Source organism: Bombyx mandarina, chromosome 05 (genome assembly GCF_030267445.1).
Source record: "Bombyx mandarina strain Sakado chromosome 05, ASM3026744v2".
Taxonomy (NCBI): domain Eukaryota; kingdom Metazoa; phylum Arthropoda; class Insecta; order Lepidoptera; family Bombycidae; genus Bombyx; species Bombyx mandarina.
This window is the reverse complement of record NC_143212.1, coordinates 10,033,308-10,046,060: the sequence shown is the minus strand read 5'-3', so window position 1 is coordinate 10,046,060 and position 12,753 is coordinate 10,033,308. Positions and strand designations below refer to the sequence as shown.

At 36.6% G+C, this 12,753-nt stretch overlaps 1 protein-coding gene across 1 annotated transcript; it reads left to right on the top strand.

Moving 5' to 3' along the window:
* Window positions 1–311: 311 nt before the first annotated feature.
* On the top strand, window positions 312–11,599 carry LOC114242664 (sulfotransferase 1C3). Its single transcript, XM_028173915.2, has 7 exons — window positions 312–453; window positions 3,580–3,714; window positions 5,798–5,897; window positions 6,271–6,590; window positions 8,050–8,144; window positions 10,117–10,294; window positions 11,391–11,599. The coding sequence occupies exons 1-7, from the start codon at window positions 369–371 to the stop codon at window positions 11,519–11,521; spliced, it is 1,044 nt and encodes a 347-aa protein (XP_028029716.2). The 5' UTR covers window positions 312–368; the 3' UTR covers window positions 11,522–11,599.
* The last annotated feature ends 1,154 nt before the right edge of the window (window positions 11,600–12,753 follow it).

Here is a 12,753-nt window from a genome sequence, read left to right as displayed (position 1 = left end):
CATTTTTTGATAAATTGTCACACACTTGTGCAAATACCTCATTGTTATATACTCAGGAAACACAATCTATCTAGTGATATAATTAAGTATCATCTACTAAGTCGTGTTGAGTTGCGGGTCTCTAGTGGGATTCATTACCAGGTTATATCTTATTATATTATATATTATGTACTGAGCTAATATTGCGTAACAATATTTAGTTAAACCTATTATCCAAATCAAATATAGCCTAGCTATAAAAGTTACATACAGTCTTTTTAATTGTTACATCATAATATGGTCGCACTGAAATGAATCAATGCAATGAACGAAAATAAATTAAAAAATTATATGAAATTAGGTTGCTGAAATATCTCTAAGTAGAAGCTATGGCTTCTAATAGAAATTGTCCTGAAATACGAGAGAACGGCGAGGAAGAATCGACGGAGCTTCGGAGGCTTTTCAAAGGATTAGGTATTTAACATTATATATATTATAATATTTCAAAAAAATATAGGAATTTACTTCTTAATAATCGATTTCATTGAATTCTCCGGTATGACAATTTGATGAGTAGTAAAATCGAGCAGTAAGAAAAACCGTTATTTTTTCATTCTACAAAAAAAAAAAACTTTTCGGAATTGGTCAGTAACCCTACCTTGTCATCGTTATGATTCCGATTTGATTCCGTGGGATATCGATCGTAGGCCCTGATTGCCGCGTTTCTAACTCTTAATAAGAGATTCCTAAGCTCGGGGGAGGACCGGTCGCACTGGAAATCTATTGGAGAGGCCTATGTTCAGCAGTGGACTGCGATAGGCTGAAATGATGAAAGCTCGTGGGAGATTCTGATGCGGTGGAAGCTGTGTAACTAACTATACTTGAGACCTTAGAACTTATATCTCACGGTGGGTGGCGCATTTACGTTGTGGATGTCTATGGCCTCCAGTAACCACTTAACACCAGACGGGCTGTGAGCTCGTCCACCAATCTAAGCAATAAAAAAAAAGCAGTCCTCCACGTCGACTTCTTTGGAAGATCTTATGATCGCGGAAGAAATGTGTTCCGCTATCATAATTATTCACAAAAGCGTACGCAGATCAAGACGGAATAATCGAGCAACGGTTCAAGCATCTAGAATACGAAATCAATTCAAATTTCAAATTTTATTTCAATAATCCTATCCAAGAGTATCTATGAAACCATCACTACCAGAAAATTGTTTGTTTTATTTCGTCGCATATTTTTTTTATAACATGCCTATATTTATGATATGGATGACATCCATATTTCTGGTCTTCTCAGTATTTCACTAATGAATTGTTCCTCATCCATTATATTTTATTAGCTCAACGCGCGGTAAAAACAAAATGGTTTGTTTCGGTCGCGCGATGCCTCAATGCATCCACCGACACCGCCGCGCGCGCCGCTCTGAGCTGTGACCGCCTCGATATTGGCTAGACAGTGATTCTCAACCTTTTTTTTTGTTGCGGCACATATTTAACGATTTAAAAATTTGGCGGCACACAAAAAAAAAGAAAAATTATTTACTTGCTACAACACACTGCATAAATAGTTTATCAAAAAATTTTAATATACGAAATAAACTAAAATATACAATAATTTTTTTTTGTGGATTTAAATATATATTTATGTTTAAAATATTTTTCTTTTCAAATGATATAATTTAATAATATTAACATGATTATAACTAGTCAGGTCATAAGTATTGTCACACAGTAAAAACTTTTCTTTTAGAATGCTGGCCACAAAAAAGTTTATTGAATTCGAATTTCGAATTGTTCATGAAAATAAAAATGTATACTTTTAGAATTTTACTCATTTTTAAATATGGAGTGGACGTTTAAAGAAGACCGTGTTGCAGTTATTGCGTTGCATCGTTGCGGTTACGCGCCAATTCAAATTTTTAACATATTGAAAAATTTGAATATAACCAAAAGATTCGTTTATCGTACCATCAAACGATACAATGAAGACTCTAGTGTAGATGACAGGTCAAGAAGTGGTCGCCCTCGGTCTGTTAGGACTCCAGCAGTGATAAAGGCTGTGAAGGCGCGAATTCAAAGAAATCCCAAACGTAAGCAGAAACTGTTGGCCCTTCAGATGGGGTTAAGCAGAACCACGGTGAAAAGGGTGTTAAATGAAGACTTAGGGCTTCGGGCATATCGAAGAAAAACAGGACATCGTTTGAATGCTCGTCTAATGGACCTGAGACTGAAGAGATGCCGCGCTTTGTTGAAGCGGTACGCGGGAAAAAAATATCGGGAAATTCTTTTTTCGGATGAAAAAACTTTTACCGTAGAAGAGAGCTACAACAAACAAAATGATAAGGTGTACGCACACAGTAGTGAAGAAGCGAGCAACCGTATTCCGCGTGTCCAACGAGGTCATTTTCCATCCTCGCTCATGGTATGGTTGGGAGTTTCTTATTGCGGCTTAACAGAGGTACATTTTTGTGAGAAAGGTGTAAAAACGAATGCAGTTGTGTATCAAAATACAGTCCTGACGTACCTTGTGGAACCTGTTTCTCATACCATGTTCAATAACAGGCACTGGGTATTCCAACAAGATTCGGCGCCAGCTCATAGAGCGAAGAACACACAAGACTGGCTGGCGGCGCGTGAAATCGACTTCATCCGGCACGAAGACTGGCCCTCCTCCAGTCCAGATTTGAATCCGTTAGATTACAAGATATGGCAACACTTGGAGGAAAAGGCGTGCTCAAAGCCTCATCCCAATTTGGAGTCACTCTAGACATCCTTGATTAAGGCAGCCGCCGATATTGACATGGACCTCGTTTGTGCTGCGATAGACGACTGGCCGCGCAGATTGAAGGCCTGTATTCAAAATCATGGAGGTCATTTTGAATAAACTTTAGTGTCATAAGAATCTATGTTTTGTTAAGTTCATTTTGGTATATGAATGGTTACATGATGAATAAACTTGTTTCAATTATTTTACATTAAACATGTGACAGAATTTATGACCTGACTAGGTATATTCGCAAAATTTGGCGGCACACAAAAGTGCCGCGGAACAGTGGTTGAGAATCACTGGGCTAGTACATTTGTTTCACTCGCACATCGTGCAGCTCGTCGCCGCCAAATGTCACGCGCCTCTCGCCGCGCCTCGCAACGCACCGCAAAACGCACCGCCAGCGCCAGTAGCTGTGGCATACTTCATAGGTTGTCTACCATTTGTTTTCGCCGCTCCCGCTTGCCACGTCTCACGACGCGCCGCAATTCGCACCGCTCTCAGCTGTGGCCAAGGGGTAATAGTGCTGGAAAAAGCGAGGAAATATCAGCTGCGTTTTGTCCATACATTTTTTTTTGACTGTTGCTCCCTCGCCAGTAGAAAATAAATCCTTTCTTCTTCTTATTCAACCTGTCTCCAGCCAATACTGACTGAAGATCGTTTCGCACTCCATTCTTTTCGGTTCTTTCTTCGGTTTATTTTTGGGAATTTTATTACTTTTACTCTTACCTGTTATTGTACAGCCATAATATCATGTATCACAGGATCAATAAAAAAATAAACTAATTAAAACTTTATTTATACGACGTTTCATTCATATTTTAGAAAACTGCCCTGGATTCGTTCGGGTCGGACCAGCCGGATATTTATTTTCGGTAGCATTTGAACCAGAAATCAAGAGTATATACAACATGGAAGTAAGAGCTACTGATATTTATGTCGCCACATTTCCGAGATCAGGTATTTATTCTTTTACAATAATGGAAGATTCTTAAATCGAACCGGGCTTTTTTGGAATTATTCATCTGGATTTTAGATTGAAAATTAACTTTATATCCAAATTGTCCTCGTATTTCTGATACGACATCGGATGTGGGATAGGGCGCATTTCCCTATGCCCCACTCGGCACACTCCTACCTATTTCTCGGTACCTGCTAATAGCAATTATTAATCTGCCACTAAGCTACACTACACTACACTACAAGTCGAAAGAAGTCGTCGTAGCCTAATGGATAAGACGTCCGGTGCATTCGTATATAGCGATGCAACGGTGTTCGAATCTCGCAGGCGGGTACCAATTTTTCTAATGAAATACGTACTTAACAATTGTTCACTATGAAGGAATAACATCGTGTAATAAAAATCAAACCCGCAAAATTATAATTTGCGTAATTACTGGTGGTAGGACCTCTTGTGAGTCCACACGGGTAGGTACCACCACCCCGCCTATTTCTGCCGTGAAGCAGTAATGCGTTTCGGTTTGAAGGGTGGGGCAGCCGTTGTAACTATACTGAGACCTTAGAACTTATATCTCAAGGTGTGTGGCGCATTTACGTTGTAGAAGTGTATGGGTTCCAGTAACCACTTAACACCAGGTGGGCTGTGAGCTCGTCCACACATCTAGGCAAATAAAAAAAATAATAAAAAATAATAATAATAATAATAATTAATCAAAAATCTGATACTAGTACTATACACAAAGCTATTGAAGAATTAGACGATAAATATACACCACTAAATCTGAAACAAAAATACATAAAATATAAATCAGCAAAAGATCTTGAAACAGAAAAAATAGATAGATGGCGTAAGAAGGAACTTCACGGCAGGCACATACATGATCTAGAACAAAATCCACATTGATACAGAAGCTTCAAACAAATGGCTTAAATTAGGATATTTATTCCCAGAAACTGAGGGTTTTATGGTCGCGATCCAGGATCAAGTAATAAATACAAAAAATTATAGAAAATTTATAATCAAAGACCCTAATTTAAAAAATGATAAATGCAGAAAATGTAATCGTCATTCCGAAACCATCCAACATATAACAAGTGCTTGTCCGACACTCACATAAACCGATTACACACATAGGCACAATCAGGTAGCTCACATAGTTCACCAAAGGTTAGCTCTGAAATATAAATTATTAGAAAGCACACTGAAACCATATTACCAATACGCCCCAAAACCTGTGCTGGAGGGCGCCACACACAAGATGTACTTCGACAGAGCCATACTAACTGACAAAACTATACACAATAATAGGCCAGATATAACTCTAATTGATAAAATAAATAAAGTAGTGCATTTAATAGACATAGCAGTTCCTAACACCAATAATATACAAAAATCAATAGCTGAAAAAGTAAATAAATATACAGAATTAAAGGAAGTAAGAATCTGGAAAATGAACAAAGTCTACATTGTCCCACTGGTGCTATCCAGTACAGGCGTTATACCTAAACACCTACTCCAATCTTTAAAAATATTAGACATAGCAGAAAACGCGTACATGACCATGCAAAAAGCCGCAATATTAAACACATGCCGTATAGTCCGTCAATTCATGCAGGAAGAATTAAATATTCTCCAAGTAGAAAATGAAGCTCACTTGGCATAGGCCCGTGATCTTCATTATACCGAAATATCTTAAGTATTTCGAGAAACACAATATAAGAATATAATAATAATAAATAAATAAAAAAAAAAGAAGAAAAAATGATTTGATCGATTTTTATTTCAAACTCTACTTCGGCAAGCACGGGGCAAGTTGTTGATCAGGATAGCTGATAATAGCTGATAGATAGGATCAGGATCGCAATAAATAGCTTTTGATGACGAAGCGTATGATAGTGAAACGTTAAATAAAAAGGAAATTAATGTGGTTCTTTATTTATGTTCAAGGTCAGAATTGTAAACATTTTTTTTCCTCTGATAGCGTTTCTAGTATGATTTACATCCGTCTTTCTATTGATATTTTTAAAGTTTAATTTTACTTCATAAATAGCTGAGTTATATATATTTTTTAATATCGTACAGGGACAACGTGGACTCAAGAAATGGTCTGGTTACTATTGAATGACTTAGACTACGCCAAGGCGGCCTCACTTAATCTTGTCGACAGATACATAAATGTTGGGTGAGTAGGGCAATAAAGCGAAACACTTCTTTCTGTAGCAGCTTTTATGTTATATAAAATAAATATATGTCGATACATTCAAATGGATTTACAAATCAAAAAAATACTATTATTACTATTGTTTATTTATTGTGTATCTTTTCTTTTTTAGCTTATAATATGTATTGTGTGCGCGCGTGTCTGTGTGTGCGTGTGTGTGTCTGCGTGTGTTAATATTTTTTGTTTTAACTTATGATATTTAAATGGTAATTTTAATAATATTTCAATTAGTCTATGTACACAAACGGACTGGTTTCTGTAATAAATGAATTTAGTTTATAAATAATTAAAAAATAAGTGTAAACGAAAGTTAATCTGAAATTAATGTTTCCAGAATCTCGATCTGGGGTCTAGCATCCAGAACAAAAGGTGCCAAAATATTAAAATTTAAAGAAGAAGACAAGCGTAAATACAAACAAATAATAACGCCCGGTTGTGAGCTGCTAGCGGCAGCAAGTGACCCTCGCTTCATTAAAACCCATCTTCCAATGTGTATGCTGCCTCCTAATCTCATAGAAACAGCTAAAATAGTATATGTAGCAAGAGATCCACGAGACGTTGTAGTCTCACTGTATCATTTTTACCGTCTTATGCCTGTGCCGCAGTTTACAGGGGACTTCAAAACTTTTTGGAACATGTTCGTCCGCGATAACGGTAAATTTGTTTTTTTGGTTATTTATTTGTCCTTGAAATCAGTCTGACAAAATTATATGCATGAGTGTTGTTGCCTGTAGTGGTAATAAAGTTAAAGTTAATATCCTGTAGTCGTTTGGTGCTTGCTGAAATGCTGAGCACTGGTGCTGACACCAAGGTGGGCTCGACTTTTGACATAACAAAATGTCGAGCCTTGCAATTGGCAGTTGTGACACTATCCTGAAGTAATACGCCTATGGGGGGTTTTAAAAATGACCCTGGATAGGTCGCAAACAGTTTTTAGATATATTTGCCTTCAGTGCGGCTATAAGGGCGACGAGAAACATACACGTATACCTCCCTTGGCCCTTGACATCTGATAAACCAAGATAACCGAATAACCTTATCGGAAAAGATCGATCATGACAACGAGTTCAACGTTGAATTCACCAAGAAGTGTTGGCTCTAATAGTCGCCAGACACGAGTGCGTAAAGTTCACGTCCCGCCCAATATTAACAGCTCGCGAGCATGATCTTACAGTAGGCGCGACGGAAGACGCGGTCTACCTGCAAGCGGGTGCTGGCCTAGATCAATACAAAGCGCAACCTAGGCACGGGCGTTGGAGTCTATGGCGTAGGGCACGTAAAATGGATCTGCTACCATGTAAGCAGCAAATTTCTGTGGCCAGCTGCGAATATCGACCTCTTATATATCCGCAAAACCTGCGAAGAGGTCCATGGTACCTGGAGGAGGCTGCCTCGGGACTTAAACTACTGACCTTAGGCGAGAACGCTAAAAGAACGCTTTTGCTGTTAAAAATAGCAACGTAATGTGATAGCCGTGACGGTAACGGTGGGGCATTATCTTGAAACCCGCTCAAACAAAGCTCAAATAATAAATTAAGTCTGCGAAGGATCCCAAGTGGTCGAGGGATCCGACAGAACACAGATGCACGCGGTGATTGGTGCGATTGGAATAATCCAATTTTTTTATGATACCTATAATGACGTGTAAAATAGGGAAGTTTGTTTGTAAAAACTTATCACTGTAGTATTTTTCGATCTCGCTTTTTTTATGATTATAATCCTAAACTTTTAATAACCATTTAATTTCAATGTTCAAACAGTTTAATTTTTGTAGGTTTTTGAAAGCTACATTTGATTATACATAGTTACTTTGCAGCTGCAGAACTCCGTTAGGTCACATCTCCTTCATAGTGAAACTCAAAAGCGAACACGTGTTATATCAGTAAAGGATAAAGTTGTCGATAACCAACTAAACTAATGGCGTATTATTAAGAACACGAACTTGTAATTTAAATAAAATATATTTACATACCATATTATATTTACAATACATTAACATATATTTTTTAAAGTATACATGATATCAAATCAAATATTATTAGGTAATTACGTCAAACGAAATACTCAAGACAGCTATTCCATCATAAAATAAAATGTAAAAAATTGTTTTCAGTCATCAGAACACCTTATTTCGCACACATAAAAGAGGCATGGGAATTGAGAAATCATCCAAACATGCTATTCCTGTTCTACGAGGAACTTAAAAATGTTAGTATTTTGAGAAATGTATGTTATTTGAACTTTAAATATGTACATTATGCTTAGGAACTGTTACAACAAATATAGGTGATACATCTATGTATTGCTATATTAGGCATCATCATCCGTGATAAAATCTATATACACACATACTAATAATAGGGGTTAAAGTATGAAATTGCCGTTTTATTGTAATACTCGTAGATAGGTACTTCGAGTTGACATAGAACCTTCATGGTTTGAGATTTTTGAGTGAAACTGTTTTCAAATGGTACCTATAAGGTTCTACTTTTAAAAAATGTTCAAAATTCGATTATCGACTTTCAGTTGTTTTTTTTTATCAGCTTAGACAAGAAAGCTGGATACTTTGAAATTCGAGTGATTTTTTAATACGAGTTCCGATGCGAAACTAACGCCGCAGAATCAGCTCGCAATATCAAGGTTTTGTTTGGAGAGGGGATTGCTAATGAACGCAGCGTGCGATTTTGGTTTAGACGCTTTCGTGATGGAAATTTTGATTTGAAGAACGAACCACGTTGAAGACCACCCAAACATGTGAATAACAATGAATTGAAAGAGATGGTAGAAGCTGATCCGAGCCAAACTACCCAGGAATTAGCGGCATGGTTTATCGTTACCTTACCAACAATATTGACTGCTTTGCGTCAAATCAATAAAATGAAAAATATGAAAAATGGGAGCCTCATGATTTGACTGATCTGCAGAAAGAAACGCGTGTTGAAACTTGTGTTGACTCGTTGAATCGATACAGAAATGCAGGAATATTGGATCGAATTGTTACGTGTGATGAAAACTGGATTCTTTACGATAACCGTAAGCGACAAATGCAATGGCTGATCCCAGGTCAAACCCCGCAACAGTGTCCTGAAGCAAAACTTACCAATAAAAAGGTAATGGTAACTGTTTGGTGGTCTCAACATGGTGTTATTCACTATAGCTTTCTCCGATCTGGTCAAGCAATTACGGCAGATGCCTACTGTGCCGAACTCCGAATAATGATAGCAAGTGAAACTGCAGTGAAACAGCCTCGACTCATGAATCAATCTTCAACATTATTATTGCTCCATGATAACGCGAGACCTTATTCAGCACAAGAAACCGTTTTAACTTCTACAGGAACTGCAATTAGAAACCATTCGTTACCCTCCGAATTCGCCAGACATTGCTCCAACGGACTACTATTTTTTTCGTGATTTGCCAATTTTCTACGTGATAAAAAGTTTACTCCCCTGGAGGTAGAATAAAATGCTTTCACACAGTTTGTATGATCTAGATCACCAGAGTTCTATCGCAATGCCATCAATGACCTTCCTATTAGATGGCTGCAATGTATATATAGATAATGGTAGATATTTTGATTAAATAAATATGTTAAATGAAAAAAAAAACGAATTTATTGTACAAATCGGCAACTTCATACTTTAGCCCCTAAAGTGAAAGTATGTTCATTTGTTTGTTTGTTAGTGGGTTTGTTTGTTCTTCTTTCACGTCGAAGCCTTTGTTTGCGTCGAAACAGATTGACATGATTTTTTATCGATAACGGTAACTACCTTAAAATGATACTTTTCCTTGACCACGCAGACAAAGCCACGGGTAACAGTTAATAATAATTAAATCGAACAAAACAAACAAATCTTATTACATGTGGTCAATGGTGAAGTTAAATTGTTTTTTGCCTTATTTGTTTGGGGTTAACAAGACAATGTTTTTTTTAAATTTTCGTTAATGTAGATAGTTTATTATTATACCCGTTTCCACTTCGAGAATTCGTCATTTACGACATAATAATATGTACACATTAAACATATTTGTGATAATTAAAAGAAATCATGAACCTTGGCATATAGATTAAAACACTAATTTAATTTTATATCACTAAATTTTTATTAACTAAAAACTTTGCACTATCGAAAAATATTGTACATACATTTTTAAATAATATAATACATTACGTCCGCAGGATCTTTCCAATACAATAAAACGCACTGCAAAATTCTTCAACAAAGAATACACAGATGAACAAATCTCAGTGCTGTGCAACCATCTTAATATAAATAATTTCAGACATAACGACTCAGTAAGCTTGAACTTCTTAGCAGATGTGTTTATACCAGGAGAAGAACCATTTATAAGAAAAGGTAATAATGCTATATGATAAAAATAAATAATAAAAGATTTAGTCAAGGGTCTTCTAGTGTTTAATGGGGCCCGGAGTTTTTATTTCATTCTAAAGCTTTTAAGAAATACGGATCTGCTGCTGATAATTTCACACACTACGGTAACGCGTAGCGCTATTGTCGCGCTCAGTTGATCGCGCAAGTAACTAGCAAGTTGGTCGTAGATTTCAAAATTTAAACTCCAAAATCGACCAGACATTTACGACCTTGATAATAGAGCTCTAAGTGCTAGTACTTAGAACAAATAATGCCCTACCCTTCAAACCCTAAGGCATTACTGCTTCGCGGACTCATAAAACGTCCTATTAGTAAGATACTTTTTTAACTAGGCCAGTATATAAAAAAAATCGAATAGTAAAATTTTTGGTGGTGATTATTACAATCCAAAACCATAAGTTGAATGTGCGAACATGTCTTTTCACCCGAAAAGCATTCATACTTAACAGTTGGTGCTGTAAAGTAAGGTGGGTAGTGACATTCATCAGATATTGTTATCACCAAGCTATGCAATAAAAAACATTGATTGCATGTTTAGTGCGTCCATATTTTTATTTCAATGAACTAAAGTCGTTGGCCCTATGACTTACGTTTCTATTGCTTAGCAGCTTTTGACAATATTAAAATACTGGAAATTGAAATTAAATAGTAATTAGAAAATTCATCACAAGTAGATAAAATTACATATTTTTAGTATTTATTTGTAACTATACCTGAGACCTTAGAACTTATATCTCAAGGTGGGTGGCGCCTTTACGTCGTGGATGTCTATGGACTCCAGTAACCACTTAACACCAGGTGGGCTGTGAGTTCGTCCAACCATATAAGCAATAAAAAAAAAACATATGTAAGTCTATCTTATATTGCCTTTATTTTTCACATGTGTATACAAATATATATTTTTATGTAAGTTTATTAAGATATAGCACCGTCTATGCTAGTTTGCTTAATCCTCTTCCTGCAAGGTTGCCTGGAAGAGAGAAATAAAGAGTTATATTATTATTATTATTATTATTATTAAACAGCCCCTAAACGAAAAACTGTACTCCAAATTGAACAGGAAAAGTTGGCGGCTGGCGAGATTACTTCGATGACGAGATGACCGTGGAATGCGAACAATGGATGGCCAAAAAACTGAAGGAAACTGGTATTCAGTTCCCGGTTTTCAGTAATGATGTAACCAAGAAATGAATCACTAAAATTTTCTCATCGATTCTGTTACTTTTTATTTATAAATAAACAAGTAAAGAAATCTTATTCACTCCTGAATTATTTTGTTGTCTTTTCCCGTACCAAAAATTTTAAGCGAATATGCATTTGCGATAAACAGCTTCCTTCCTGCTGAATGCTGTTATTATTACTGCAGAAATAGAACTTATGATTGTGCGATGTATTTTTATATAATTTGGTTATTGTGACAATGTGAGCTTCTGTGGTCTATTTCATGTGATCGAAAGTAAAAAAGAAAGCCACTTCTAGATGTTTCGTTTTCCTTCGTTTTAAATCAATTTTATTCCAACGAACCGTAGTATGTGCCACTAGTTTTGTCGCCCATGTGTACACACGGAGAATACGCACCATCGTATCGTTAATAATGAACGTCCTACTGATTCCCGTTGTCGTTAGCAAACGTTGTCGTCAGCAAACTGAAGATTTACAGAGGATATCTTCAGAACAAGAAAGGTTTCATCAATTTTGCGGTATTTGGTTTTACCGCTAGAATTGATTACAGACCTCCTCACTATGACAGGACAAATATGCGTGAGAAAGACTGAACAACGACCAAGACGAGTTAAAGTCGAATTAATTTAGGATGAGAAATGATAACAATCTTCCCCATCAATATAACTTTTGAAAAGTATTATTCACACAAAGCCAGAAAATATAGCATTTTGAAAATGATCCGATGTAGAAAAGGCAGCTAGCTATACGTTTTCATACTCGTGTTCTCGTTTCTAATATGTAGATTTATCAATGACATGAAAGTTATTTCTTAAAAGAACGGCTTATGTTCAATATTGTACCAGGTCCGATATATCTATGAGTAAGTGGTCAAACCCAATCAACCCAGTGCATAGAATGTATTACATTTTAGATCTCGCAACAATTGTATGATACTTGATACTTTTTTTAAGTGAAACTTCGTTCTTTTTTTCCCTACCTATGCTGATAGCCTTGAGAGGCTATATCAACGTTACCCTAGCATGTAGGTGAGTTTTCGGGGCTAAAACCGGAGGTTTGGTAGCACTGGCCCTAGCAAGAGCGGTGTTTCGCAGAATCTACCACCGTATCGGAAACGCGACCCACTGAGAAGATCCGGCGAGAGACTCAGTGGGTTACGTCTATGGGTTAATTTACTCGCCAAGCCTTCGTCGCAAGCGACGGGTTCGACGAGGATAGTGAACGGTGTTTGAGGTATCTAA